The sequence below is a fragment of the Rhamphochromis longiceps genome, linkage group LG16, assembly GCF_057381845.1.
Source record: "Rhamphochromis longiceps isolate RC_006_pf linkage group LG16, R_longiceps_female_GT1.1, whole genome shotgun sequence".
In the NCBI taxonomy this organism is placed as follows: Eukaryota; Metazoa; Chordata; class Actinopteri; order Cichliformes; family Cichlidae; genus Rhamphochromis; species Rhamphochromis longiceps.
In genome coordinates, this window is record NC_140572.1 from 38840014 (window position 1) to 38867611 (window position 27598).

At 45.0% G+C, this 27598-nt stretch overlaps 1 protein-coding gene across 3 annotated transcripts in view; it reads left to right on the forward strand.

The window, feature by feature from the left end:
• Window positions 1-27598, forward strand: part of lrp1bb (low density lipoprotein receptor-related protein 1Bb) — a 296012-nt gene that overhangs the window by 240916 nt on the left and 27498 nt on the right. For 2 of the 3 annotated variants that reach the window (XM_085384593.1, XM_085384594.1), the window contains 22 exons: window positions 2495-2617; window positions 4473-4654; window positions 4971-5170; window positions 5378-5566; window positions 5645-5793; window positions 5966-6059; window positions 6242-6358; window positions 6766-6885; window positions 7668-7787; window positions 10467-10583; window positions 15960-16066; window positions 20779-20911; window positions 21160-21266; window positions 22094-22226; window positions 22559-22681; window positions 22874-22996; window positions 24083-24226; window positions 24473-24607; window positions 25082-25201; window positions 25307-25548; window positions 25705-25928; window positions 26392-26498. In XM_085384593.1, coding sequence (XP_085240719.1) covers window positions 2495-2617; window positions 4473-4654; window positions 4971-5170; window positions 5378-5566; window positions 5645-5793; window positions 5966-6059; window positions 6242-6358; window positions 6766-6885; window positions 7668-7787; window positions 10467-10583; window positions 15960-16066; window positions 20779-20911; window positions 21160-21266; window positions 22094-22226; window positions 22559-22681; window positions 22874-22996; window positions 24083-24226; window positions 24473-24607; window positions 25082-25201; window positions 25307-25548; window positions 25705-25928; window positions 26392-26498 — 3109 coding nt within the window. The remainder of the gene's footprint in view (window positions 1-2494; window positions 2618-4472; window positions 4655-4970; window positions 5171-5377; window positions 5567-5644; window positions 5794-5965; window positions 6060-6241; window positions 6359-6765; window positions 6886-7667; window positions 7788-10466; window positions 10584-15959; window positions 16067-20778; window positions 20912-21159; window positions 21267-22093; window positions 22227-22558; window positions 22682-22873; window positions 22997-24082; window positions 24227-24472; window positions 24608-25081; window positions 25202-25306; window positions 25549-25704; window positions 25929-26391; window positions 26499-27598) is intronic. The other variant, XM_085384595.1, reaches the window with a different exon arrangement.

Here is a 27598-nt window from a genome sequence, read left to right on the forward strand (position 1 = left end):
AAGTCCATAGTAACACAATAGAAATAATTTTTGGTGCTTTGTTTGCCTTTAATCAGTCTGTGCTGTCCAGGGGTTGCACCCTAATGACCCTGTAACGCTGTTGCCCCATCGTGCATTATTTTACATAATAAGATTGAAACTGTCTGCTGCTGTGTAATGTTCTACAGCTGCAATGACACTAAGATGGTAACGTTTAATGATCTAATATGTGCGTTAACACAGTTTGATGATTTATTCTGAACACTTTTGTGTCACCTGGTTGAACCAGATTGAGTTTGTGCACAGGTGAAACTTTATTCTCTGACCTTTAGCATCAAACCTACACATGATGCACAAACCTCTCTAACTTATTTTCTCGGTATTTGGTGTCCACCTTGACCTTCCAACCTCCCATAAAGGCAGAGGACAGTTGGTAGTTCTGATTGGCGATGAGAGAAATCGCCCAGGGGACCGGAGGAAACACTATTTCAGTCATGCTGAGGTCTCATCTCTGCTGCTTCGGGCGAAGCTTAAATCTGACTGTTGAGCATCACAAATGTTTAACTGTGATTCACTGTAAATCACCTGACAGCCGTCCGAGGGTCTGCTGTCACGCTCATATTAACCTCTTGACTCGCTGTATTCTGCTGATTGCACTGCTGTTCTCATTAGCCACGGCTCACTTTAATCACAGCCTGTTATCGGCAGCTGACCTGATTTCACTTCACCACACCCTCACGTACCCGGATTTTATAAAAATGTTGTTTTTTTACATCCGTGTTGTGTAAAATCTGATCATTTGTAAAACATCTAAACAACATAATTAAATGTAAATACAGAGAAACATTTCCTGTTATTGTACATGTATAGTGAAATAAATCATATTAATAGTACAGTATAATAAATGTTATAGTACTGTGTTGCATAGAGAATAATCTAATTAATATAGTGCAATTGTGTTCGTTCCTCTCTTGTACTATGAAAGATGCCGGCTTTTGTCACAGGTCTGCCCCTCTTTGCACTGTGTGGTTACAGGAGCTCTGCTTTATTCAATATTTGAACAACCCGGAGGATTATTGGCAGGCCTGCTTAATTCAGGTTGAGTCACTGTTCTCTGTCAGAAAAATTCAAGAGGCTACATCGAGCCTGAGTTAAAATCTAAACAGCAGAAGTAAAACAACACTAAATTGTTATATTTACAGTTAGATATTTACCAGTTTTTGTCGTTGGCAGAGGAGATACGTCTGCAGAGAGAGAGTCAGGGGGCCTGGTCTGGGTTTAGTGTTCGTCTAGTTTCTGTCTCCTATGTCTCCTTGTCTTTGTAGGTTCCCCTTGTGTCTCTCTTCTCTGTGTCCCTCATCCTCTCTCTGTCTCTTGTGTCAAGCTTGCATGTCCCAGTTTACGTCTCTCCATGTTTCCTGTTTTATTTTGAAAGTCTTGTCGTTCCATGTTCAGTGTGTTTAGTTTTGCTTCGCCTGTGGCATCATGTTCATTTGTGTTGGACTGACTAATAATAACCCCAGAAGCATTATCTCATAAGTAATCAGACTCATTTTTATTTTGAAAATCTAAATATATCTGAAATAAGAAAAGTTTTCATGAATGTCTCCGTGTCTACACAATGTTTATGCTGGAAAAGCAGCAGGATTATTTCCCCATTATATCAAATCCCCTTATTTACCAAACAGTATTCAGAATCGGACATTATATAATCCATACATGTTTAACTATGTGCAAGTCTGCTCTCACAACACACATAAAACTATTCAAGCTCACAAACGGTCTGTGGTTAACACTAAACCTCTGAGCTCTGTGAAAATACTCGATTTGCTGCAAAATTGATGCAACATAATTTTGCTCAGACGAGTTTTAAGCAGTTTTATACAGTCATGTTGTACATTCGCTTTCAGTTATGCTTTCCCTCAAATTCATCAACAATCGTGGAACAGAATGAAAGAGTCATCTTTAAAGTTTTATTTCATGTTCGAAGAATCCATTACGAGTGCTGGATTCTGCAGCGTCTGCAGGGAAACGGAGGGAAAATGCAGCGGCGGTGGAAGCGCTGATAAAGGGGCGTGCAGGCTTCATCTCTATAGCTGGTGTTTAGAGTGAGAAAGGTCCCCCCAGGACGCTTTGGCACCTGTCTGTGAGGGTGTTGATGGTCTGATGAAGATGTCTCGTTTCTCCTGTCAGATTGTCTGACATCTTTCCTCAGCACCCACAGTGTGAGACAGCGGGGTGGGGGCACTTGTTTGGCGAGCAGCTCTGTGTGACTGACAGAGGGGTCCTGTGAGCGTGACAGAGGAGGAGAGCACTTCCATCTTCTGTTTTGATAGACTGCAACGTGGTCTCGACTCACTTATCCAAAGCTTTGTGTGGTTGAAAGTACTGGAACCTATGGGAACATAAATCGATATCACAGTAAAATCACATCGATGCTGGAGAAATCGAGCATTTCAAGCTGAGCCGTTCTCGGTAAACGAAACCTCATTTCCTGTCTTTGTGTGATTCTCAGGGCCTCTACAACATCATCCATCTGGATTTTGATTACAAGAAAGAATTTATCTACTGGGTGGACTCAACCAGGCCGAGTGGTCGAAAGATCAACAGGATGCGCCTGAATGGGAGCGACCTGAAGGTACCGCGGACCTCCGGCGCTGACTGTGCCACGCAGCGCCTCGTAGCACCCTGTCAAACATCCATTTGCTCCACCTGCTCCAACCCTTTGTTAACTTCTTTTTCTCTCTTTCTGCTGTGCCGAGTTCTCTCTCAATGATCCATTTAAGCCATCAAGCTGCAGTTCAACAGCAACCTTTCTCTATTTGGAAGATGAGTCATTGCATGTTGCTTAAGTGGCTCATTATCACTGCTAAGATGATGCTGGTTATTTTTTATCCTTAGCAGCGTTTTTCTTTTTCTGTCAGCACTCGATGACCTGTTTGCTTAACAGAAATTAATGCATGTTAGTGATAATGGGAATATCATCAGTGGCTTTTAGATGAATGCAGCGGGCGTAATGATACAATGGAGTTTTTTGTGTCATGGCCGAGGTTTTGCGCGGGCCACGAGATTGAAATCCGCACAATGGACACTGGGATTTAAGCAGAACACCCGCTGAGCGCCCCGTGCCACTTCTCATTAAAATAACTGTGTGGGGCATTAGGCTTATTCAGCTCAATTACTTTCACTCTGTGAGCTTGAGCCACTGCCACCGCTTAGCAAGAGGACAAAGTGTCTGAGACACAGATACAGGAGCGTCTCACATCAGGTTAATTAAAAGAGTCACTGATATCCAGTCCTCATAGTAACGGTTGGCCACACGAGGAGGGCGAGACTGTTGAGCAGAAGCTTTTTCTGTGGTTTTCTCTGCTTTTCAGAGATGTTTGCATTGCTTTGCTTTATTAGAACATTTCAGATTTTGGAGCTGCTGCTGCTGCACGCTGCTGCACTTACACATGCATGCATTTGATGGCAAATAGAAAAGTGCAGCTGTGACATTAATTGTTGGTTTGCATAGAGTTGAAGGATCATTTCTCTGCATTCACCTCCTATAGCATAAGTAGAGCAAGTCATCACTGCTGAACTGCTTTTAACAGTGTTGCGCCCTGTTACACACTGCAGTACTGACTCAATAAAACATCTGTAGATATGCCGCAGTTTAACATCAGGCATGATTTTCCTCACACAGCTCACACACCGTGAAGATTTATATCAACTACTGTGGCTTTCTTAAGAAGCACTAGTTTCACAGAGTCTATGGGAGGTGATGTGGTGCAGAGCAGGTGATACCAGGACCCCGAGCCCCATTAAATATGCAACCGTTAGGTACACCGAGTACACCGAGTACACCGAGTACACCGAGTACACTGTTCTCTGAACAAACACAAAGCCGGGCTGTGAACTCATCAAGGCCATAATAAAGGAAGCACGTTTTAAAGCCATCATACTTGCTGGATGTCCTAATTTTGCAGATTCTATCACCTTCTGAAATGAATACAGTGATGTATGTGCAGGTCATTTAAAAGCCCATCAGTGTTCTGTAGCTGCAGATATGCACTTTCTGTTTTGTTCATTAAACTCAGATTCTGCTGCCCGTTAATGATGCTGCATTTCTCAGTCAAACACTCAAACAAATCTGTCCTACTAACCACAATAGCACTAATTTTACTTCTGGATGTGTACAGTTGTTAAATACAATAGAACAGTTTAATGTGTCCTGAAGAAGAGGAGGATGAAGCCTTTCTGAGGGCAAATATCTCCCTATTGTGGAAGGGCGTGTGAGGGATTTAGGAAATGGCTTCTTAGTGGCACAATTCTTCTTTCTATTTCTATTAAATCTGACAGCACCGACCTATCAATAGTGCGCGCCAGTTCAGCTGAAATCCAATATATTTCTTGACATTCATCCATGAAAGAAAATGTTAATGACTTCTAAGATATGCGCCAGACAAACCTATGCACCGAAATTAATTCTTCTCAATCTCTGCTCCCAGATAGTCCACAGAACAGCGGTTCCCAGTGCCTTAGCCGTGGACTGGATCGGAAAAAATCTGTACTGGTGCGACGCAGAAAAGAAAACGATGGAAGTGTCCAAAGCCAACGGGCTCTACCCTACGGTGCTGATCAGCTCGGGCCTCAAGAACCCGACAGATCTCGCTCTGGACCCCCAGACGGGGTAAGCATGTGGTGGCTGCACTTTAATGCGTCCCTGCTTAGAAGGATCGTCGCAGCTTCACAGAGATCCGCTCTCACGTTTTCAGTTAGGCTCTTTTATGATCTCACATTAAGTTGAAATTGGAAGATGCATTTGTGTCTTGCACACCCGCTTTTTTGTTCTCCCGTTGAATGTAATTATTGATTATTCTTTATCTGAATCTTTGTAAAACCCTTTTATGGCCGTCATTCATCACCGTGTGCGCTACGCTACCACGCCAATAGAAGCTGCTGCCTCATGACAGCAGCTCTTTGAACCGTGCTCTCCTTCTGACCAGGTACATCTTCTGGGTAGACTGCTGCGATCCTCCTCACATCGGGCGCATCGGCATGGACGGCCGAGGGCAGACGGTTATCATTGACACAGAGATCTACAGCCCCACAGCTCTCACCATCGATTACACCAACAAGAGGCTCTACTGGGCCGACGACAACCACATCCTGTTTGCCACCATGGATGGCGCCCAGAGACGCAAAGGTGAGACGAAGGTGTCGCTCGGTTAAAGAACAGCTGCTTATCTTCTCAATGAAAGTTAAATGAGGAGATTGTTGTCACTGGTATGTGATCATTATTCACACTGTGTTACATGAGTGCAGCTGTTACAGGATTAGCGGCACCGCGGTTGCTATGCAGAGTAGGACAGAGTGTAATTGAGGTCCGCTGTGGTTATTCGTCCCGTTCCAGTGTCCTACGATCACATCCAGGGAGTAATGGCGCTGACTTTGTTTGAGGACTTTGTCTACTGGACTGACGGGAAGTCCAAATCTCTGCGACGTGCTCACAAGACAACCGGCGCTCAAGGGATCGAGCTCCTCAACTCCTGGCAAGCCATCAAATCCATCAAGGTCTACCACTCCCTGCGCCAGCCCGAAGGTATGAAGTCCATCTGGCGCTCGTGTTCGTTCTGTCCTCCGGTTTGAACTCGCTCACGTGCTTCTGTCTCCTCTGTAGTTCCCAAGCACCAGTGTCAGATTGCGAATGGAGGATGCAGCCACCTGTGTCTCCTGTCCCCCGGCGGGGAACACAAATGTGCCTGTCCCACGAATTTTTATTTGGCGGCCGACAACAAAACCTGCCTCTCCAACTGCACGTCCAGTCAGGTGAGCGTTACTCTTCCCTCCTCCTCCTTCTGTCCTGATCAGGATTTTCCCCTGAAGACAAATTGCTTGAGCGTCGTAAGCTTCCCTCGTGCACCTCGGGGCCGAGGAAACGTCTGCTTTGAAGCGCCGACTGTTCGCGCTGACTTTAAACTCTGTGTTTTGCTTTTGAAAGTTCCGCTGCGGCACAGACGAGTGCATCCCTTTCTGGTGGAAGTGCGACACCGTGGACGACTGTGGGGACGGCTCCGACGAGCCCGCCGACTGCCGTGAGTGCCGTGCTGTTTCAAGGTTGCTTTAGAGCCGCACTAAACCAGAGGAAGCCAGCCTCATTATTTTAGTGAGCTTTGAGCAATAGCAACATTGATTTGGCCATAAGGACACTCGGGTCACAGAGCCTGCTACAGTTAAGCTGCTACTGTTTATAGACTGAACCGTGTTTCCTCAACAGCTGAATTCAAATGTCAGCCTGGGCGTTTTCAGTGCGGCACCGGCCTTTGTGCTCTTCCACCCTTCATCTGTGACGGCGAGAACGACTGCGGCGACAACACGGACGAAGCCAACTGTGGTGAGGATGGAAACGGCGCTCCCGTGTCGCTCGTTACCTGGCAGCATTGTTTCCTTTGTGTGTTTGGCTGCTACTTATTAGCACTGAAATAATGACTTAATCAGGCGATTAGTTTAGTCGGTCACCAGAAAATGAGCTAAAACTGTTGTGATAAATCACTCGTTATTCGTTAACAGCACTTTCAGGCCTCTGCTGCGTTCAGCCTCACAGTGTTTGTGTTTGTCATTGTTGACAAACTGTCACCATCAGCTCGTGTCGTTTTATAGACGTAATCATTAATAAAATCACTCTTTTTTTAGTCTTTGCTTCATAATTAAAGCTGTTTTGATAAACTGACCTGTTGTCTGCTGAGTTACTGCCACTCAGTCTGAAACTGACTTCTTGCTTCTTTCTTTGCTCTAATTCAGAGACGTACATCTGCCTGTCGGGCCAGTTCAAGTGCACGGGCAAACAGAAGTGCATCCCTCTTAACCTGCGCTGCAACGGCCAGGACGACTGCGGCGACGGAGAGGACGAGACAGACTGCCGTGAGCGTCATTACGTTTAGACTCATTGTCTTGAATGGCTTAATCAGGATGTTAGACTGGGGGAAGCTTACATGCATCCCTCACTTGACCAGCGTCCTAACGCTGCAGAAACAAGCTGAAAAACAAGACGGTTTAAGGACTTTGGCGTCTCTGGTTTAGAGGTATAATCTAACTGATTAAAAAAATCACTTTTTCCAGTGCAGTTAGTGCGTTTCTGTGCTTGGACAGAATATATGAAGCCGTTAACTTTACATAGTCTTCATTAAGTATTCCACAGACAACCCTTGTTATGACCTGTTTCTGTGGAAAGAGATTAGATATTGAATCATGCAGAGGATAAGAAGAGATTTTCTCTGCAGTGATGTAACTCATCAGAATATCATACCCTATTCAACTCTTTCAGATTGCCACATTTGTCTTGCATGTGATTGCAGGAGGGGGTGGAGGGGGGAGAAATGCAAGACAGTCAGAAGGAGAAAGAGAGACTTAATGAAAGTGAAGCTAATTACTTTCAGGCCTTAGACTTCCAGCGTGATTGGATGTGGTTTTGAATACTCTTTTGTGAGGAACGTGACACCGCTGATATTAAAATGCCGTTTGAAACAATGTCAGGCTCTGTAACAAGAGGCGGCTGCTACCTCGCTAGATTCAAAATGTGTGTGAAGGAGATGTTATTGAAGCACTACATTTTTTTTCCTTTTCTGCAGCTTCTTCTACAAATATAATATCATAAGATGTCTGGATTACTTTCTCCTTTTCACACGACTTCATTCCCTCCGTAGCTGAAAGCACCTGCTCCCCAGACCAGTTCCAGTGCAAAGCCTCCATGCACTGCATTTCCAAACTGTGGGTTTGTGACGAGGACCCTGACTGTGCAGATGGGTCGGACGAGGCGGACTGCGGTGAGTTAACCGCAGTTTTTCACTCGGCCTCGCTCGCTCTCACTCGCTGCTTCTAGTTGTTTTTCAACTCGGGCCGAGCGAGAAAGACGCCGTCCCCGTTGTTAGTAAGAGCTGAGCTTCACGACCTCGGCGTGCCGACGTTACGCGTGAATATCAGCTCACAATTACAAAATCAAAGTGGGTGTGTTGTCAGTGGCGCGCTGGAAGCCCAGGGCAGGGCCGGGGCAGGTAAATGCAGCGCTGTGAAATCTGCATGACGTGCCTTTGAAAAGAGGAAATGAATGAAAAACCAGAAACGGTGCTTCTGAAATTATCGAAGATTAAACATTTGCTTCCTCGTGACAGATGATGAAAGCTGACAGCTGCTCTTTTAGCTGCGTTTTGTCTGCACTCGAATGCATCTTTCTTATTCATCTCATCGCTTTTGTCTCTGAATCTTAATCAATCACGACTCGTCTCCCTTTTGAGGGAAATGATAATCAGTTCTCATCAAGCTTCTAATTTAATTTGCAGATCTGAAAGGACGGCGTTGTGTTCCGCTTTAAACCGCGAGCGAATAATAGACGTCAGTAAAACGACAAAATAAAATCTTTGCTGTCCTATAAACTTGAAATTGAGCTACTGTCAATCTGTCAAATGCCGTCCTGGGAACAGTTCCCTGTAAACGCTGTGATATTTTCCAGACCTCATGGTGACCTCATGAAACAGGCGTTGCTGCTGTCTGCAGAGCGTTACAGGGGATTTACGGTGACCTGCGTTTACGCTGCTGGAGTTTTGTGCTCATTCAGGATGGCTTTGTGCTGACAATAGTGCGTCACTACTTGGAGTAATGCCTAAAATGCAAATTCTCCATTTAACTTGTTCACCTATCAGCCAGTATTCACTTTGATTTCACTGTAAAAATATGTGAGAGGAGGAATTGTCTGTGATGATCTATAAATTCCTGCACAGCTGCTTTGTGATGCATGAAAAGCTTCTCATTCACTGCTGCAGCAGCGTCCATCGGGCCATCTGCAGGCAGCTGGACGCGTCGTGATTGTAGCAGGGCCTCGGTGTCGTTACGCACAACCGTCTGTGTTTACCTTTATTAAATTATGTGCAAATGACAGCAGCCTGCTACAAAGCTCAGCAGCACACACAGCAGAGATGCCTCGCTCGTGGCTGCATACATATACAAGTTAAATAAAACTGCACCATCTGCCTCTGGCTGCAGCTCTGAAACGTTGCGCGTTGCATCATTTCCTGCGTTAGTCGTCATCAGGTGCCGTCGCCCTGCGATGACACAGGTGATCGTCCTGGATGAGAGTGAGCAGCGCTCTGCTTATCCTCCTCTTCGTCGTGCCTTCGTGCTTCGACGCGCGACGCCTCAAACGTCTCCGCAGCGGATTGTAATTACACTTTGTTTCATTTCCAGCTTCCCTGCTTTTCATGTCAGCTTGAGGCACCCTGAAGTAACGCCCAATTAATGTTTTGCCACTTTGTATACGTCACTGATGGCTTTAGCCTCTCAGCCTCCTCGGTGGCATCTGAGCACTTTTCACCACTTCGGAGCGTGGTGGGCTCCATCAGCAGCTAATGTAATTTCACTTTGAATTACTGAGACTTTTTAAGGAAGTTTTGCTTGTTAACTTGGTAATGAGCTCCGACTTAACAAGGAAATATTGCTTCTTTTCCTCGTGTCACATCTTTTATATGCTGTAAGTGACTGAGCCGCTTCCTAATGAACGTCTGCCTCGTGTCCTCTGCTGCTGCACTCAGCTTTCCCTCCTGATTCTCTCCTCCTGCTGTCGTGTTGGAAAGAGATCCAGGCAGAATGTGCCACCCTCCTCTTTTGACACATCTCTTCCCTGACTGATAACAGTGTTACCTTGGCCATTATCCCTGATGGTGTCTGCACAGAAATGACTTTTTAAAAAGGAGCTCTCGGTTTGACTTTGGAAAGCCATTCTGAGGAAGCATCAAATAAATGCAGCTATTTTGAGTAATTTTTGCTCTGGCCATTAAGGTTTAACGGCGAGACGTCTGCTTTCATTTCAGGCTCAAACTCTCGGCCCTCCATCGTTTCTGAACTGCGAGCTGCCGTTCATATCGACGAACGCACACAGTCGTCCCAAAAACCAACAAAAAAGTAAATGAAAGAAGAGTCGACACTCGGTTAAACTCTCAAAGGCTGTTTATTGCATGTGTGGGAGGCATTTTAAGCCTACACCTCTGAACTGCTTCCCTATCTTTGAATATTTCAGCGACTGCCTGCTGAGACGTTTCGTGACGACAACCCGTGGATCCGTTTCCTGCTCTGGTGAAACGAGTGTTTGTATCTGTCGAAGCTTCTGACAGATCCAAACATATCAGAGTTAGTCGTGGCTCGCGTTACGTCTCAGAGGAAGTGAAACACGGCGAGTTCGGTTTCCGACTAAAGCCGCATCGTTCGGCAGCTGTCGCCGGTGTTTTCTCACAGAACGTTCGGTTTTGCCAACTTCCTGTCACACGTTTGTTGGGATCGGTGGCACAGTCGGGTTCGCTCGCCTCTTGAGTGTGCACCGTGTTTTGAACTCGGCGTCGGGAAACCCTGAGGAAGCCGTGATTGCAGGTTGAAAATGTGATAGCGAGCGCAGTATTAATATTCATGCTCTTTGAAGCCATTTTCATCTTAGTGTTTGTTTGCTCCTGATGGAAAAGATGAAAAGACCTGCGGACCTCATGAATTCCGCTGCGAGAATAACAACTGCATCCCCGACCACTGGAGGTGCGACAGCCAGAACGACTGTGGAGACAACTCGGACGAGGAGAACTGCAGTGAGTACCTGACTACAGTTCTTCTACAGTTTCACAGCTAAGATCGTGAACATTTACAGAATAGTAACTTAATGTTAAAGCTGTAGCTCTGACTCCTTGTTGAACGCAGCAGAAATAACTGAGAAGCTAAGTGAGCCTGAACGCTAACAGCTGAGCTGTGCTTTCAGGTGTGCCAGAGATCAAAATGAAAGCGTGCAATGCAAAGATGTCCCCTCCTTTGAATGAAAGCATGACTGTGTGGTTACTCAGTCTGCTCCGTGTTGGTATAAATCATGGCTTTGATGTCAACTACTTTTTTTGGATGTCAGAAGAAGAATTATGGCGATGCTGGAAAAGCCTACAGAAGCATTTCTAAAGACCCGAGTGTTCATCAATCCATATTAGCTCCAACTGTCTCCTCATGGCAGAGTTTCAAGAGTACTCTCGCTAGTAGCAGGCTGCCTGCAAAGATCATACCGACAGCACAACATGCACGCTGGAAACTTGTGAGAAAGACATCAAGAGAAACATCAGAATACCTGCAGACAGTCCTACAGGTATTAAATCTTTATCCCGTTATGAGGAAACAATAAAGGAAACGACAGAGCCATGAAGGAACCTCAGGCACATCTAAAGTTCCCAAAAGGACAGAGCTGGAGAGGCAGTGTTCTTCAGGCAGGTCACACAGGAAGCTGCGATTAAAGTTTAAAACAAAGAAAACGCCGCACAAATAATCAAATCTGACCTGTGGAGCAGGTTTGTGGGCAGCTTTGCTTCCTGATGACCTGGAAATGTTACGATCATCGAGAAGCTTGAAGGAGTTTTGTAATCCACGAGAGGAGCGACTCGAATGAGCAGGACGCTGAGCGGACGGACCGCTCACATCTCTCAGAGGTCATCCATCACCAGCAGCGGTTTTAAAGCTTTGTTTTAAATTGCAAAATGGAAATGTGTTGAGGACGTTGTGCTCTCACAGTCAGCTGTGCAGGTTCATCGATCTCCTTCTGCACTCAGAGAAATGCTTCTGTCTGTAATCTAAGACTACATTTCTCTGAGGGTGAGAGCACGCTTTTTATTTTTTATTATCAAGGTGAACTTAATGACACGAGAGCTGGTCGCCCATCCAAAAACACAATAAACATTATAATCCAGAAAGAGTAAACTCTCACAGCCTGGGATCAAATCCAAAGAAAGGCACAGAGACTTGCACAAACACCAAGCAGCACATGCAGAAAATGCAACCAAGCACAAAGAAAAGGCAGGGCTATATATCCTGAGGGTAACTGGGACAGTGACACCTGTAGAGAGCTATTTGGGACCAGTACACCAGTACCAGCTGTCTGTACTGGAGCCTCATGCGAGGTCAGAGGTAGGGCTGCTTGATTATGGCAAAAATGATAATCACGATTATTTTCACTGAAATTGAGATCTCGATTATTTGACGATATTTATTTAACAATAACAATGTGTTGAATAATGACTTTAAAAAATAATATAAAATAGTGCAAATACTGATAACAGTGCAAATGTTTGCAATATAAGAAACAAATGAAAAATGTAAACATCTGTGTTTAGTGAGCTTTGCAGTGTTGCTCTGTGGTGCAGCTACACCGTAGCGAAGTTTACACACTGTGTCTACTTGATCCACGTCTGACTGAGCCCATAATGTTTCCACACCACTCAAGTTTTTTACCTGTCTTTTCAACCAACAGCAGTCACTCTCCTCTCCAAATAACTTCTGCTTAGCTTTCCCAGCTTCCCTCGGGTCCTCTTAATCAGCGGTCCCCAACCCCCGGGCCTCGGACCGGTACCGGTCCGTGAGTCGTTTGGTACCGGGCCGCGAGAGTTGAGGCTCAGGTGTGAAATGTCTGGTTTTCAGGGTTTTTATCGGTTCTCAGCGTTATTTTGTTATCGTTTTTATCGTTTACTTTTTTTCCTGGGTCTTTCCACGTGTGTTATGAATAAATCTTCTTTTTTTCGGTCCCGGTACTAGTTTTATTTTGTTGTATTTATCCGCGACACCTTAAAGGCCGGTCCGTGAAAATATTGTCGGGCATAAACCGTCCGTGGCACAAAAAAGGTTGGAGACCGCTGCTCTTAATTGTTGTGACGCGTGTTCGAAATGCAGAGAGGTGCGCTCGATTTGCCACACGGAGCAGCGCGAGACTAACGCACGAGGGAGGGGCTAATAATCGGCTCAGTCATTTTTAATGATCGTTGAAAGCCCAGATCGTAATCGTGATTACAATTCGATTAATTGAGCAGCCCTAGTCAGAGGTCGTTTGAATCCCAGAGGGTCAGAAGAAATGCAGTTCTCTGAGGACAGCTGACTGCTGCTCCCGGCGACTCAGCCACACCTCTCTCCAACACACACACATGCAAACCCTGGAGCAGGGTGCCGCCGGTGCATCGAGCCGCCTGGGGGGCTCTTCAACTGGTGGGGGGGATGGTCACATCTTGCAGGAGCTTTCTTCTCTCAGGAACTCTCTGCAGGAGGGGGGGATACAGGAGAGGTGGAGGAAGATCTCAGCCTGGGCGTTTACCGTCTTATGTAGTCTGGAAGATGTGTGGTTGGTGGGGTGGGTGCAGTTTTCTCTGTGGTGGGGTTGGGTGGACTGTCCAGGGCTCTGTGGAGCCGGGGGGCGCTACTGCACTGGGCCCCGGTCTGATGGGCCTGGGCCCCCTTCCCTGGCGGGTCGCGGAGGGTGGGAGTGCCTACTGGGGTCAGTGGGGGAGCTGGCCCCAGGGAGGGGTTACCTGCCCCTCCCTTCCTTCCCTCCCCATCTCCAGCTGCCTCCCTCTTCCCGCTCCTCCACAACCACCCACACATGCAGGGCCTTGGAGTGGGGGTATGTCACCAGGGTGCAGAGGAGGCTACCCCCCCCCCCCCCCCCCCCCCCCTGTCCCCTTCTGGCTGCCTCTGCCTCAATTTTATCCCACAACTTAGACATTCACATTATTCACACTCTCATTACACATACATATAGGATCTTGGGGGTGGGCACAATCACGGAGTCCAAATCACCATCAGGGTGTACACCTCACCCCTGACGTCGTTGCCCACCTCTCAATTTTAAATACACTTAGTCATTGAGGGCTAGCAGGAGGGACCATGCGCTTACCTGCTGCTCCATGGCAGGTAGCTCCATGCCCTCCTGGGTTTTAATTGCACCTTAGAACACACATGCATCAACACTACTATGAGCGGGTGGAGGGAGGTTTGGAGTCTTCTCCCACCCCCATTCTCTGCGGCCTGCTGGAGCGGGAGGGCTAGTAGGAGGTGTGGGGCCTCCCTGCTGCTGCGGAGTCGGGGCGGTCTGCCTCTCCCCACCGCAGGGAAAAGGGTAACACCACCTGGGTCTGGGTGCAATTCCCCCCTCCAGGGGCAAGGGTACCTAGACCCGGTTTGTAGAGTACGCTTGGGGAGTGTGATTGTGTGTACAGCGTCTCTTTATGTCTGTCTCCACGTTGGTTGAGTGTGGAGTGAGTGCATATGAGAGCATGAGGGTGGGAATGGATGTTTGTGTCTGTGTGTGCCTGTATGTCTGTGTCTATATGTCAGGTTGGGTATCAGACGCCACCTCTCTGGGGACACCTCAGGCCCTCCAAGGTTTGGAGGCCTATCTCCACCCACCACCACTTCCCCTGCCAGTGGCAGACGCCCTCAGGTGTCGGTGTGTTGGTGGTTCTTTGTGTCTGGGGGTGGGCGTCCGGGTGCACACCGGCTCACTCCTTGGCGGCCGCTTGTCGGGGCCTGGGGCCTGGGGCTCGCTCGGGCCCCTTTGGAGGTGGGGTGCCCCCGGCCTCTCGGCCTAGGGCTCGGTCACTCAGGCGCAGCTGGGGGCCGGCGGAGCTCACGGGCGCGTCACTGCAACTCCCCCTGACTTCTGCTCCGCGGCTGCTGGGCGAGCCCTCATCTGGGACTCTCCTCAGCTCTTACTGGAACAGTGGCGCGGCTGCCCCTCTGTTGGTCTTCCATGGTCTCTTGTGTTCTGGGGGCCTCTGGATGTCTGGAGTTTTGATCTCCTCCATACCCGCTTCACACCCTGGAGGACGGGGCTGTGGCCCCCCCACACTCCCTAGCAGATCATTACATGGAGAAACCTTTGGAATGCAAGCATGCTGATCCACACAGGTATGCACACATGGGTATTCACAGACGCGGACTAAAGCTTTCTTGGCTGCTGCCTCAAAGCACACTGTGCGCTGTCTATCTTGCGTGCTGCACAATATCGTTTATTATTTAGTAAATATTGATATCTATGACTAGCTAGTTTATTGTGATGGTGCTTTGTTTTCTCTATTATTATGTTGCTCTTTGTTGTTTGCTGTCTCCTCTGTTTGTTTTTTTTGTTTGTTTGTTTGTTTTTTTTTCTCCATACAGGTGACCCAGGAGTTCTTTTTTTTTTTTCTCTCTCTCTCTTCCCCCCCCTTCTCACCGTCTCTTCTCCCCTTTGGTTTTCTTTCTTTCTCTCCCCCTCTCTCTCTCATTCATTCCCCCTGTCCTATTTATTAAAAAAAAAAAAAAAAAAAAAAAGACAAAGGATGAACTGAAGCTCTGCCATCACGTAATGTCTTTTTAAAAAATTAAAAAAAAAAAAAAAAAAAAAAACACATGCAAACCATCCAGGCCCATCTGAGGAAAGCTCTGTGCTGTTTCTCTGTGAGCCACACGTTCTTTCTTCTTTTGACTTGTTTGGATATTCATCATCACTTTTGGGAGAAAACTTTTTATTTCCGTTTGAAATGATGCCGGAAACCCAGCTTGTTAAATTTCCTGGTGTCTGCCTGCGTGAGGGGAAGGCTTTTGTCTGCACATTAGACGTGCGCCTTTGCTGAGTGTGCATAATGTGTGCGATTTATTAGATGCTTATTCTCCAAACCTATTAATGTCACTTAAAATGCAAATAAAAGCCAGTCAAGTGTTGGACGGTGCAGAATTAAACAGGTGGACTCGGAGACAATAGAGAGGCTGCAAATCAGATTTTGCTGCAATGCCTGCTGGGAGTCTGGGTTACAGCACAGCTCGTAACACACACCAGAGTTAGCTAAGAGTCCACGATAACGGGGGGAGGCCCAGGCGGAGGATGTGATGCAGCTGTTTAGCTGCGTCCTAATATCGTCCTCGGGGACAGACTTGCACTAAACGGCAAATACAAGATTGTTGGCTTCAGAGAGCTGCTCTGCTTGTTGTCAGCGTAGAAATGAATGCATTTACATCTTGATCAGCCAGTTCATCCACTTCTAATACAAAATGACTCTAATTAGATAAAACGGCGGTTTTGCCGAGGCATTAGCGTGTGATCCTAAACACGCAGCGTTTGGCTGATGACAGTTTGCTGAGAGTGACGCTGGGAAAGAATCACATGGTTGATTTTGTGTCTTCTTCCTACTCAGAGCCCGTCACCTGTAACCACAAGGACTTTGCCTGTGCCAACGGAGACTGCATCTCCTCCCGATTCCGCTGCGACGGAGACTACGACTGCTTGGATAATTCAGATGAGGTTCATATTAACCTTATGCTATGAAACATTCATGTATTTAGTTTGTTTTTCTTTTTGTTGTTCATAAAATGAGGAAACAACAGACATTGGTTTTATTCTGAGCGACCAACAACCTAATACAGGAAGTCAGGATCAGCTGTTAAAAAAGTGCTAACCCTGATGCTGTGGGTGTTGCCCAGCAGGCAGTGCAACGCTGATACACCTGGTTATATTCTGATCAGTATTAAGCATAATTAACTGTCAGCACAGTCACATATTAATTATGAATTTAACCATTCAAACCTATATATATACAAACCTAAACCATGGGCTGTTGACACATTCCTGTGGCCACCCACACACATCAAGGTCAAACTTGGTCTGCATCTACACACACAAACTCATCTACATTTAACACACTAATCACAACTATACTTTGATTGTATCTCAGCAAAGATGGAAAAGCTCACTTTTAGCACAGAAGGCTGGATGTTCAGACGATTTTGTCACAGGTTGAGGCAGACTGTGTGGAGAGTGGATCCAAATGCAGATGAAACAAAGCGTGCAAACAGACTTAATATTAACTGAAAGCAGCAGGTAAACAATAACCTAAAATAAGCTAAATATAAAAACCCTAGAACAAGAACAGGAACCTAGAAACCTGAAGACCTGACATGTGTCTGTAAACCCGGGAACAAAGCAGGCGATCGAGCGAGGAACGAGTGTAAACACACACAGGAGGTGATGAAGGGAAACAGCTGATTAGAACAAACATAATGACGCCACAGGGGAGTGAAACTAAACACCACGAACATGGGACACCAGACCTCTTCAAAATAAAACAGGAAACGTAATGAGATACAGACATGACAACACAACATGACAACATAAGACACGCAGACATGAAACACGTCTAAGAAACAATGACCCGTAACAGCAACCTCGGCATAATAGAAATTAAACATAAACCATAAACATCAAAATATGTAAAAACTCAAAACGCTGAGTCAGATGAAGCCGATCGTTGGGAGACGTGAACCCATCTCTGTCCCGCCGCTCTCGACATTAGAAACGGACTAATGTGTCAATATTTGTAAATGAATAATCACGTGTTTGGCTGTTTTAGGCTAAACTGCATCGGTCAGTTACATATTTATAAAGTTACTAGAAGTTTATATCATTTGTTTTAATGGACTTTTAAGGTGCGAGCGTATGAGGACTGATCCTCTGTTCACTTTTATTTCCAGCTGTAGTTTTGTTTGCCGCCTGGTTTACTGCTGTGACTCTAAACGGATGCCACCAGTGAAACCTTTATTATTACGCAGCAATAACATCTGGTAGTCATTAATTATTAACCACATATATGGAGTACGTGCGCCTTCAGAGCGTGCTAATCAGCCATGCATCAAACGTAGTTTTAGCACAAAAACCACTGAAATCAATAAACACACGTTTACTGTATTATTTACCTTAATAGTGTAATTACACCAGGCGTTATTAATTATCAGTTCATTGTTTGTAAATATAGTAAAATATGAACACACTGAATTTGAATTAATTATCAGTTCATGTATAACAGTCATTATAAATTGAGCTGCTAACAAGGCGTGAGTGGTCCCTATGCATCATATCAGTGCTAATGCTGTCAAATGATGCGGGTCAATAATAAGTAACATAAAAATTACAGGTCACATAAATGTGCTATTGTAGACACACACAAAAGGACACAGAGGCTTAACGCGTACAAATCACAGTGTACATGAGCCAAATTATAGCATATGGATAGTGTAATTTAGTCTGCAATTGATCCCTGGAAAATGTCTGTCACTATCTGAGCGTGCAGCACAAGCACGCATTAAATATCCAAATTGGAAAAGAGAACTGGAATTAGATGGCTATATTGGCGCCTGCAAAGAAAATAATCCCATTGTGGGCATAATTCACCGCGCTGATCCAAATCTCCTCGTCATGGTCGCTATATTCCAAAACAATGCTGGACAGGAAGCATCGCCACGATGAATTGTTGCACCTTCAAGTACATTAGTGCGTGAAAAGCCTCGTATTCGTTTCCTTTTGTAAATCCTAATCCTCCCCGTGCCTTTCAGCAGCACAAAGACGGCCTGTTTTGTCCATAAAGATGCTTCAAAGCCTCAAATTTCTGTTATAATTTTACACTCTTGTAATGTGTGAAGAACTTAAATGTGGCTTTATCTGGCATTTCATGGCGTAAAGAGATTTTTGTGGGATTCATATAAAAATGCTCCATCAGTGATAACGATGCATAATTCAAGGACAAAGCCTTGTTATTACCATTCATTATTCGTGTTAATTTATTGCTCTGTTCAACATTTGCACAGCAATTTTTACATATAATCCTCCTCCATGCAAACCAGTGCAACCCTAATTAACCCTTTATTATGTGGCTCCCCGGCGCCAGCTTTGTGGGTCAGTGCAGTCAAATAGTTTGAGGAGAGAAAGTTTCCCTTCAATCAGCAGTTATTATTAAAGTCAGTCATTCACAGGAGCCACCTGTGTTTACGTAGAAGAACAATGCTGGCTGCATTCATGCTGGATTCAATGCATCATGAAGTTTAGCTGCTTTTAAGAAAAGTGCATGCATCTATTTTCAGTCCCATCGGGATAAAACTCTGAGGCTTTATTTCTGTTTTTATTTATTTCTCATTCGGAGAGGCTGCCGGCTGCTTTGGAATCAATGTAAATCATTTTTTAAACGCTATTTGAAATACTTTCTAAAAACCTCGTCACCTGTTGGTCCCTTTCAAGCCTCACTGAGCACCAGACTTTGCTCTGGAATAGGGCTGAACGATTATGGAAAATAATCTAATTGCGATTTTTTGCCCCAATATTGCGATGCGATATGCGATTATTTTTTAAGGTCTTTGTCTTCTGTATTATTAAACAAAGACAAGCAATACATCATATAGTATGGCCAATACTATATTACATTAATTTTAAACTGTTCTTTCCTGGAAGACAGACCTCTGTTATGATGACATGAGGTGATGCATGAATTGATGACTGACATTTTTATTTAACTTCTTCAATCACAACAGTATATTTGAACATACACAATAGTTTATTTTTAGCTTACAAACATCTGAGCATAAAGTGCTGACAAGGAACCCTGGTGTAAACATTAAAATGAAAGTCAGTACAATGTGCAGATTGCAGAAATATACATAAACAAAATCAGTGGCTTTACCACACTCAGTTTTTCGACATCTGTGAACTACTAGACTGTCATTCAATTAAAAAATAATATTAAATAAATAAAAAATACACACATCTTACTGATCTCTGCAGTCAGTAACATTACACATAAAGTGCAAACATAATAGCAATTGTATAAACACACACACAAACACGCCTTTAAAGTTTAAAGGCGTGAAATTGGACGGTCTAGTTCTGATTAGCGTCACCGCTGTCTCGGTGGAGTTTAATAAACTCGGCCGTCTGCTTCTTGCTATCTAAAATATAACCAGACACTGGCGTAAATTCTCGACTGTCTCATACTTCTGTTTAATAAGTTTTCTGTTTGACGTTTAGTCAGCTGTGTGAAAACCAAGGAGGAACCCACCCGGGGGATTAATAAAGTTTTATTTTATCTAATCTAATAACTTTAATCTCAGCCAAACCGATTTACTCACGAACAAACAAAACACTGAAAAAAGCCCAACAATAACATTTTTAGGTTGTCTAAGTGACTTATATATTACGTTTAACCCGAGCAGCGAAACTCCGCGGTGATCTGAAAATGATGTGCCGGGAGTTGTGCCGCTCTCGGCCGCATCAGTAACCCTCGAGCTCCCGGCTAGCTGTCGAGCTGGTGGGTAGCAGACGCCTCTGAAAACGTCGAAGCACTTTTGCAAATATGGGATATCTTGATAAACCGAGCAGATATTTGATGTTTACACAACTACTTTCTCGCCTGAAAATATTTTAAAAGTTTATTTTGTGACCCAGAAAGATTAGTATGAGTAATTTTAAAACTTAGTAGCGGCCGCCATTGCTGGAAACTGGAGTTTGGCTGGGCCGCGCTATGAATTCTGGGATATGGTAGTAATTTGGACAGCCTTCGGCGCGTCGCTGTGACGTAATCGGTCTACAAATGCGGCCTCAGGAGGATGCAGCCCATGAATTTGGACATGTCCAGAGTATAATCGCAGCCTTTGCAGTTAGAAAATTGCACTTGATCATGTCGCGATATTATCGCAAATGCGATATATCGTTCAGCCCTACTCTGGAAATAGTATTTAACAGCGGTTACATCGTTAGTTTGTAATGGACTGCATTTATACAGCTTTGTATTCGTATCGATCACTTAAAAGTGCTCTGCACTATAAACCACATGCACATTTAAACAGCTCTTCTCTGAAACCACACGTGTAGTCCTCACTCTGTGCTCACAGACACAGATTGAAGACGCGCTTCGCCTCCTGAGCCACAGCGTGCACGTGGCGGCGGGGGCGCTGCGCGGTTCCAGCAGTGTAGGTCGGCTTGTGTTAGAACAACGGTTGCGTTCATGTGACCGTTTGTCAGCCCTTCGCTGCGTTCCTTCATTGTGACCGATTGTGTCAAACTCCTCTGCGTGAGCTGTTTTACTATGTATGATGTCGTTTTCTGTTTCCGCCCAGCAGGGGGCTGAGCAGGAAACAGTCCGGCTGCTGGACGCTGGACGTGTCCTTGATGTTTTTCGCTGTGTTTAATTGCAGAAAGGCTGTGAGGCACACTGCTCAGACGACCAGTTTCGCTGTCACAACAACCTGTGCATCTCGATGAAGTGGCTGTGTGACGGGCAGGAAGATTGCAAGATGGGTGAAGATGAAAAAACCTGCCAGGAAACAGGTGAAGAAAGCTCCCACCACACACTGAACCACAGAGCCGTCCTCCTTTGTGCAACCTTTGTTGTCCACAACATTGTTTGTATTGCAAGTGTGAAGAATTCAATTTATAGTTATTATTCTTTTGTAGGTCAAAGAAACATTTTCTTTTTGTCCACTGTGAATAGCTCAGAGTGCACTCTGTGAGGTCACTGCTGTCTCCAACCAACCACAGTCTCACAAATCCCCCTGTAACACTCTTCTCTTCTGCAGTTGTGCCGTCCTGCTCGGTCAACGAGTACGTGTGCACCAGCGGCGGCTGCGTGTCGGCCAGCCTGCGCTGCGACGGACACGACAACTGCCTGGACGGCTCGGATGAGGTCAGAGAATCCCCCTTAAACTGTAGTAGCATAGTGTTGCAGTACTAAGTAATCAGAAAGCTGCTTTTCATGCATGAACCGAGGACCAATCGGTGCTTTTTCTAGACTTGATGGTTTGTGTTTGCGTGAGATGAGCTCAACTCATCTCAGGACAAAGCAGGACGATGGTTTAGCCGAAGTGTTGCTCACAAACATTTGAAAAATGTGCAGTTTCAGCTTTACTGAAGCTTTTTGCTGCCATCAAATTAAAAAACAAAACACATGTTGTACTGTTGCAACAACATAATTTTCAAATCATTAGACTCTGTTTTTAAATTTGAACTGTACAGTTTCCCAGTTTGTGGCCATGAAGATGAAAATAGACAAATGAGCAGAGAAAAGGAGTGAATGGTGTCTTTATGAGTTAAGCAGCAGAGAGAGACTAAAACTGTATTTTTATGTTTAACTCTCTTACTTCTTTGTTCTGGAGTGAAATGATTGAAGCCTTTAATATGTCCGTCTGTGTTACTGTGCAGTCTGCAGCCAGATGGCATAAACGCTCTCATGACTTTGTGGCATACGCGTGACCTTTTCCCAGCTCATCCTTGAGGGTTTGTTGCGCTCATTGAGGAGCACGTACTAAGAGATATGATTCTATGCAGAGTTGTGCATATGTTGGGTCGAGGTCCTCGAGATAAAAAGGCTCCTGAACTAAAAACATTTAGCATCTTTTGTGCTCGCGTGGCTGCGGTGACATAAACCTTCATGGTTCTGCAGTGCTGCTCCCTCTGTCCTGTCTTTGTGTTGATGAGAACGCCTGCTGGCTGCGCCTGCGTCTTTGCTAACAGATCGGCTGTGTGAAGGAGTGCAGAGAAGACGAGTTCCTGTGTCTGAATCGGGCCCACTGCATCCCTCGGCGCTGGCGCTGCGACGACGTGCTGGACTGCATGGACCACAGCGATGAAGAAAACTGCGGCCAGGGTAGGTGTCAGCGTGATGTCTGAAGGTAAAAAAAGTCTCATTTGTATAACTGAACAGAGAATTGATTTGAGCGGCTGCACAGCATTTAATGATAAAAGGGCCGAAACAGCAGAGAGGAAGACGACTCTGAGACGGGAGGAGAGACAGGAAGAGAAGCAGGTTCTGCTGGTGTTGGTGGGAATGATCCACATTGTCAGGATCATCATGTAGAAGCATCTGTTACTAGAATCCTGTAATGGGCCATTTGTGACTCCTGTTCTCCTTTGAATGCACTGTTTTTACCGTTGGCGTGTTCGCGGCGCTAAAAGTCTCGTTGCACTCTTCGATTGCAGCAGCCTTCTTCTGCCGAGCTGATGAATTCATTTGCAACAACACCTTATGCAAACTCCACACGTGGGTGTGCGACGGCAAGGATGATTGCGGAGACAACTCTGACGAGGACGCGGACATGTGTGGTGGGTTGAGATTGTCACTCTCAAGAATTTCCTTTGAAGCAGACGATGCATATTTTATAGACCTCTGCTTTTCGATCTCCCGAGAGGGAACGTTTCGTTGTCTTTTCATAAAAGATTTGATGCTCTTATTAATTTATTTATAGTTCCACTGAAGGACACCTCCATTAGCCGTTTGTGTCTTTTGTCCTCCAGCGAAGCTTCCCTGCCCCCCCACGAGGCCGTTCCGCTGTCGAAACGATCACGTGTGTCTGCGCACGGACCAGGTCTGCAACAAAGTGGACGACTGCGGCGACAACTCGGACGAAGAAGAGTGTGGTGAGCGCAAACCGCACCAGCACGGGTCTAACGATGCCTCGAGCGGTATTAGTGTGAAAGTTCAACGACTCTTTATTCATCAAATTAAGTGCAGAAGGTTAAAAGCGCCCCTGATGCAGCCGTCCTTGTTTCGTTCTGTGAGGATGATAATTGGAGTTGGGAGAAAAAGAAGCACCAACAATGAAGCAGCGTCTGCTTAGTTGTTGAATGACAGAGATTTCTTTTTCTCTCTCATGCTGTTTAACTAAAATAACCGAACGTTGAACATTCTGCAGAGCAGGAGGCTTGTTGGTCCTACACCGTGTGAGGCTGTGTGCTCGTGCACTGCAAACCTGCAAACACAGGTTTTGAACTTTAGCTCGAGTACCAGGAGTCTAAATGTGCTGCAGAGGAATCTGAAAGGCAGAAAAAGGACTGTGACTGCATGTTAAACGGGAGCCACGTTTGGTGCACTTAACACAGTTTACAATTTATTCCTGCAGATTTTTGTGGTGAAAGTGAAAATGCTTTTCAAACACACGAGCGCTCCCAGCCTGTTTCCTCCACACAGCTTTGTGTGAATAATCCCAGACAGGAAGGAGAGGACGCATCTCTGCTCTCCTCCATCGCTCTCTCATCTCCCTCTCTGCTTCCATCACTGATCCATCTCCTCCATCACTTCATTACCTCTAAGAATTCTGTGCTTCTGCTTCTATCCTTCTGTTCAATCTGAGCTTAATCCTAATAATCTCTTCATCCGCGGCTTCATCGCTGTGTGATATTCTTTATCTCTGTCTGTTATTGGAGGAGGATGGCAAACTTTTGCTTATGTTCTCTGAGGACAAAAGCAAAACGTGTGAAACACCTCAACAGTTTTTAGTTTGAATAATTAACAGATACAGTCAAAAAGCTCTTTCTCTGATTTATTTCAAACACTTGCAAAACGACCTGCCGGCAAATAAAGAGACTCCGGGACGTCGCTTCAAAGTAGTAAACACTAAACGGACTTCATGATGATTTCAAAGTGTTCAGCTAAGTCAAGCGCAGGTGACTGGACAGGCTGTTTCTCATGAGCTGATGTCGGCTCTCGGTCTGTGTGCACTGAAGCAGAGGTCGTGGCTGGAAGACCTCGGCCCTGTGGGAAGACCGAGTTTTCCTGCAGTAACCGCCGCTGCGTCCCGATCCAGCTGCAGTGCGACCTGTTCAGCGACTGCGGGGACGGCGGCTCAGATGAGCAAGACTGCAAGGCATGTAAGTACGGCACAAGCTGACTTCAGCGGACACGTCAAAGGAGCCGTCGGTGAGATGAAAAGTACCAAATGTTACCGCGGCGTTATCAGAAAGCAAAGCTATCCTCGTTTTGTTTTGTTATTTATGCTAATACATGTGCGCCCGCGCCTGCAGTGTGCTTTGTAAAAGATGGAGATGCTCCTTTGGCTTTTGCACCTGAAAGGAGGAGCCCAGCAGGGCTGATGTGTAATCTGCCTTTATTTGTAGTTTCCAGTGGAGATGTATGTGGAAAGAAAACCAATCCGTGTGGAGAGGACGCCGTCTGCAACCAGACAAATGCTAATTCTATATGTCAGTGCAAACCTGGCTTCAAGAGGAATCAGAAGACGGGCCAGTGTGAAGGTAACCGTGTGTCATGTAGTTTCTATGGTCTGGCTTTTAACACACACTGATGGCCTTAGCTGTTGTTGTTTTTATTGACTTATTTTATTTGTTTTTCTGTATTTTACTGCATCATTGTTGCGCATTTCTTTTACTTTAGTGGCGTTTTACATGAAACTGACTGAAATGTGCTATAAAAATAAACTTAAGAGCATTTTACATATTTACTTATTACGTATCTGTTCCTTCAGTTAGTTTAGAGGAAGCTGGCTGGTGCCTGTTGTTCATTTTGAGCGAGTTTAGTCCTGATAAAACCTGCCAGGTGTCAACAGGTGAGTTTGTGAGTCAAACCTCAGTAAAACTGGGGAAATAAACGGTCTTAATGGAAGCGATTGCTGTGACTTTATAACGTGTTTGTAAATGTCATACATGCACACAGTTACGTGGAAAACTCTACATTTGCAGCATCATAAATGAGGCTGTACTTCTTTGCAGAGATAAATGAATGTCTGCAGTTTGACGCTTGTCCTCATTACTGCGCGAACACTAAAGGGTCCTATAAATGCTCATGTGACCGGAATTTTAAGGAGATCAACGGCAACTGTGTAGCAAGAGGTATGCTAAGAAAACTCAGTGTATCCACTGTGGTGACCTCTCTGTGGACGTGAGTCGTTTTAATGAATGGTTTTACCTTTTAACACGTGAACGACTCACCGGCAGGACCGGAGGAACGAGTGTTCTACGTGTCCAACGACACCGAGATCCGCAGCTTCCTGTATCCCTTTAACCAGAGCCTCGGATACAGGCTGCCCACGCACATTGAGGACAACGCCCGAATCATTGGGATGGATGTTCTGTTTCACCACCAAAAGTTTATCTGGGCGACCCAGTTCAACCCTGGTGGGATTTTTTACAAAGACAATTTGGAAAGAAGTCAGAGCAAAACAAATGTCAGAAATATTGTGAGTATTTTTTATTGTATTTTAATTTTGTGCTTATTAGGAAGAAAATGTGTTTAAAAATAATCTGTGTTTTAGTTTCGTATACTGCACCGCTACGTCTCACTTTGAATCAGCGTGTGCACGAGCGCCTGACGGTGTGACTCTTATCGGTTGCAGTGCTCAGACTTCCGGCGACCCCGAGATATTTCTGCTGACTGGATTACAGGAAACATTTATTGGACCGATCACTCCCGGATGCACTGGTTTAGTTATTACACAGCCCACTGGACTAAATTACGATATTCCATAAATGTGGGCCAACTTAAAGGACCGAACTGCACCCGCCTGATTACTGATATATCTGGAGAGCCGTACGCCATCGCCGTCAACCCCACCAGGGGGTAAGTACACATCACACAATATTCAACTTCACAGATGTTTCTGCCAGAGCACCATTATTTAATCCTGTAACGAGCCGCTGTTTTCGAAAACGTAATCAATTTCACATTACATAATACTCAGTAGCATGTTATTAATTACTCAGCTGCTCCGCTCGGCAGAGTAATCGGTTACATTTCCTCTTACATCACTTAAACTCGCCAGACCTGCTCCAACAAAGGTGTTACAACAACGACAAAGCGGCGCACAGCTGTGACACGTCGCTCTGCTAACGAGTCTTTGGTTTTCCTCATCGTCTCAGCTCCTGACGCTGTGTTAAAAAATAACCTGTTTACTTTTTAATATTATTATAACTGTAAAACATGACATCAACACAGAAACGTGCTGGTTGCAGTAGCTGTGATACTGAGCATGTATCTGTAAAATAAATGCATATTTGTTGAAGCTGATTTTGGTTCCTCGCAGAATGATGTACTGGAGCGTGATCGGTGATCATTCTCAGATCGAGGAATCAGCCATGGATGGCTCACTGCGCAGAGTGATGCTGGACAAAAACCTGAGGAGACCCACTGGTGGGTGGCTCGTTTATTCCTTTTGTTGAACCACATTTTTTAAAAAGTTCATCATTAATTTTGAAGTCATATGAAATGTTGTGAATTTTATGAATGGACTTTGTGTGTTCTGATATCTCTGGCCAATACCTGTCCATCAATAATTATTCAATAACTATTTAATTTCCAGTTACTGAAATGATTGAACGATCATAAAAATAAAGATAAAAAGTAACACAGCACGGTGTCGTTGGGCTGATATCTGCACCTTCTTTATTTGTGCAGTAAACACACATTTGATGCACAACGTGCAAATTCCACATAGCAGAGCTTCAATATAAACTCGTGTTTGTTATTGAGGCAGCTAATAAATACCTGATTAACTAACAATGTTCTGCCAACATGTGTAACACTTACACACACGATGTGTTTCGCCTGCAGCGTCACGTGACGTTTGCAGTTATATATGAAATAAAGTTCCGCATGCAGACTGTCTGTTATTCTAAAGAATCAAATGGATATATATATTTATTTATTTATATATATATTTATTTATTTATTTATTTATTTATATATTTATTTATTTATTTATATATATTTATTTATTTTTATATATATATATATATATATATATATATATATATATATATATATATATATATATATATATATATATATATATATATATATCCATAGGTCCGTCATCCTATTCATGTAGCCCCTTCCGCCGGGGTTACTTGCGTAGTAGCATTCCAACAACGCCCTGTTTTCATCTCTTGCCCACCGATGCCTTCTTGCCTTGACACTAACAGGCTGATCTACAATATGGCAGCAGTGATCAGTGAGATGCTTGGCTACAAGTTGAACAGCCACAAGGGGCAGTACCCTCCATGGAGAAGAAGGCTAGAGGGCAAGATCAAAGTAGCACGGAGGGAGGTTAGCCAACTAACAGAGTTGCAGAAAGGTGCGACAAAGAAGGTGCATAAGAAATACAGCAAGCTGTCCATACCTGAGGCCTTGGAAACTGCCAAGCAAAGACTCACAGCCTTGGCCAGCCGCTTGAGGAGGTACACCAGAGAGATAGAAGGCAGGAAAATAAACCAGCTGTTCTCCACAGAACC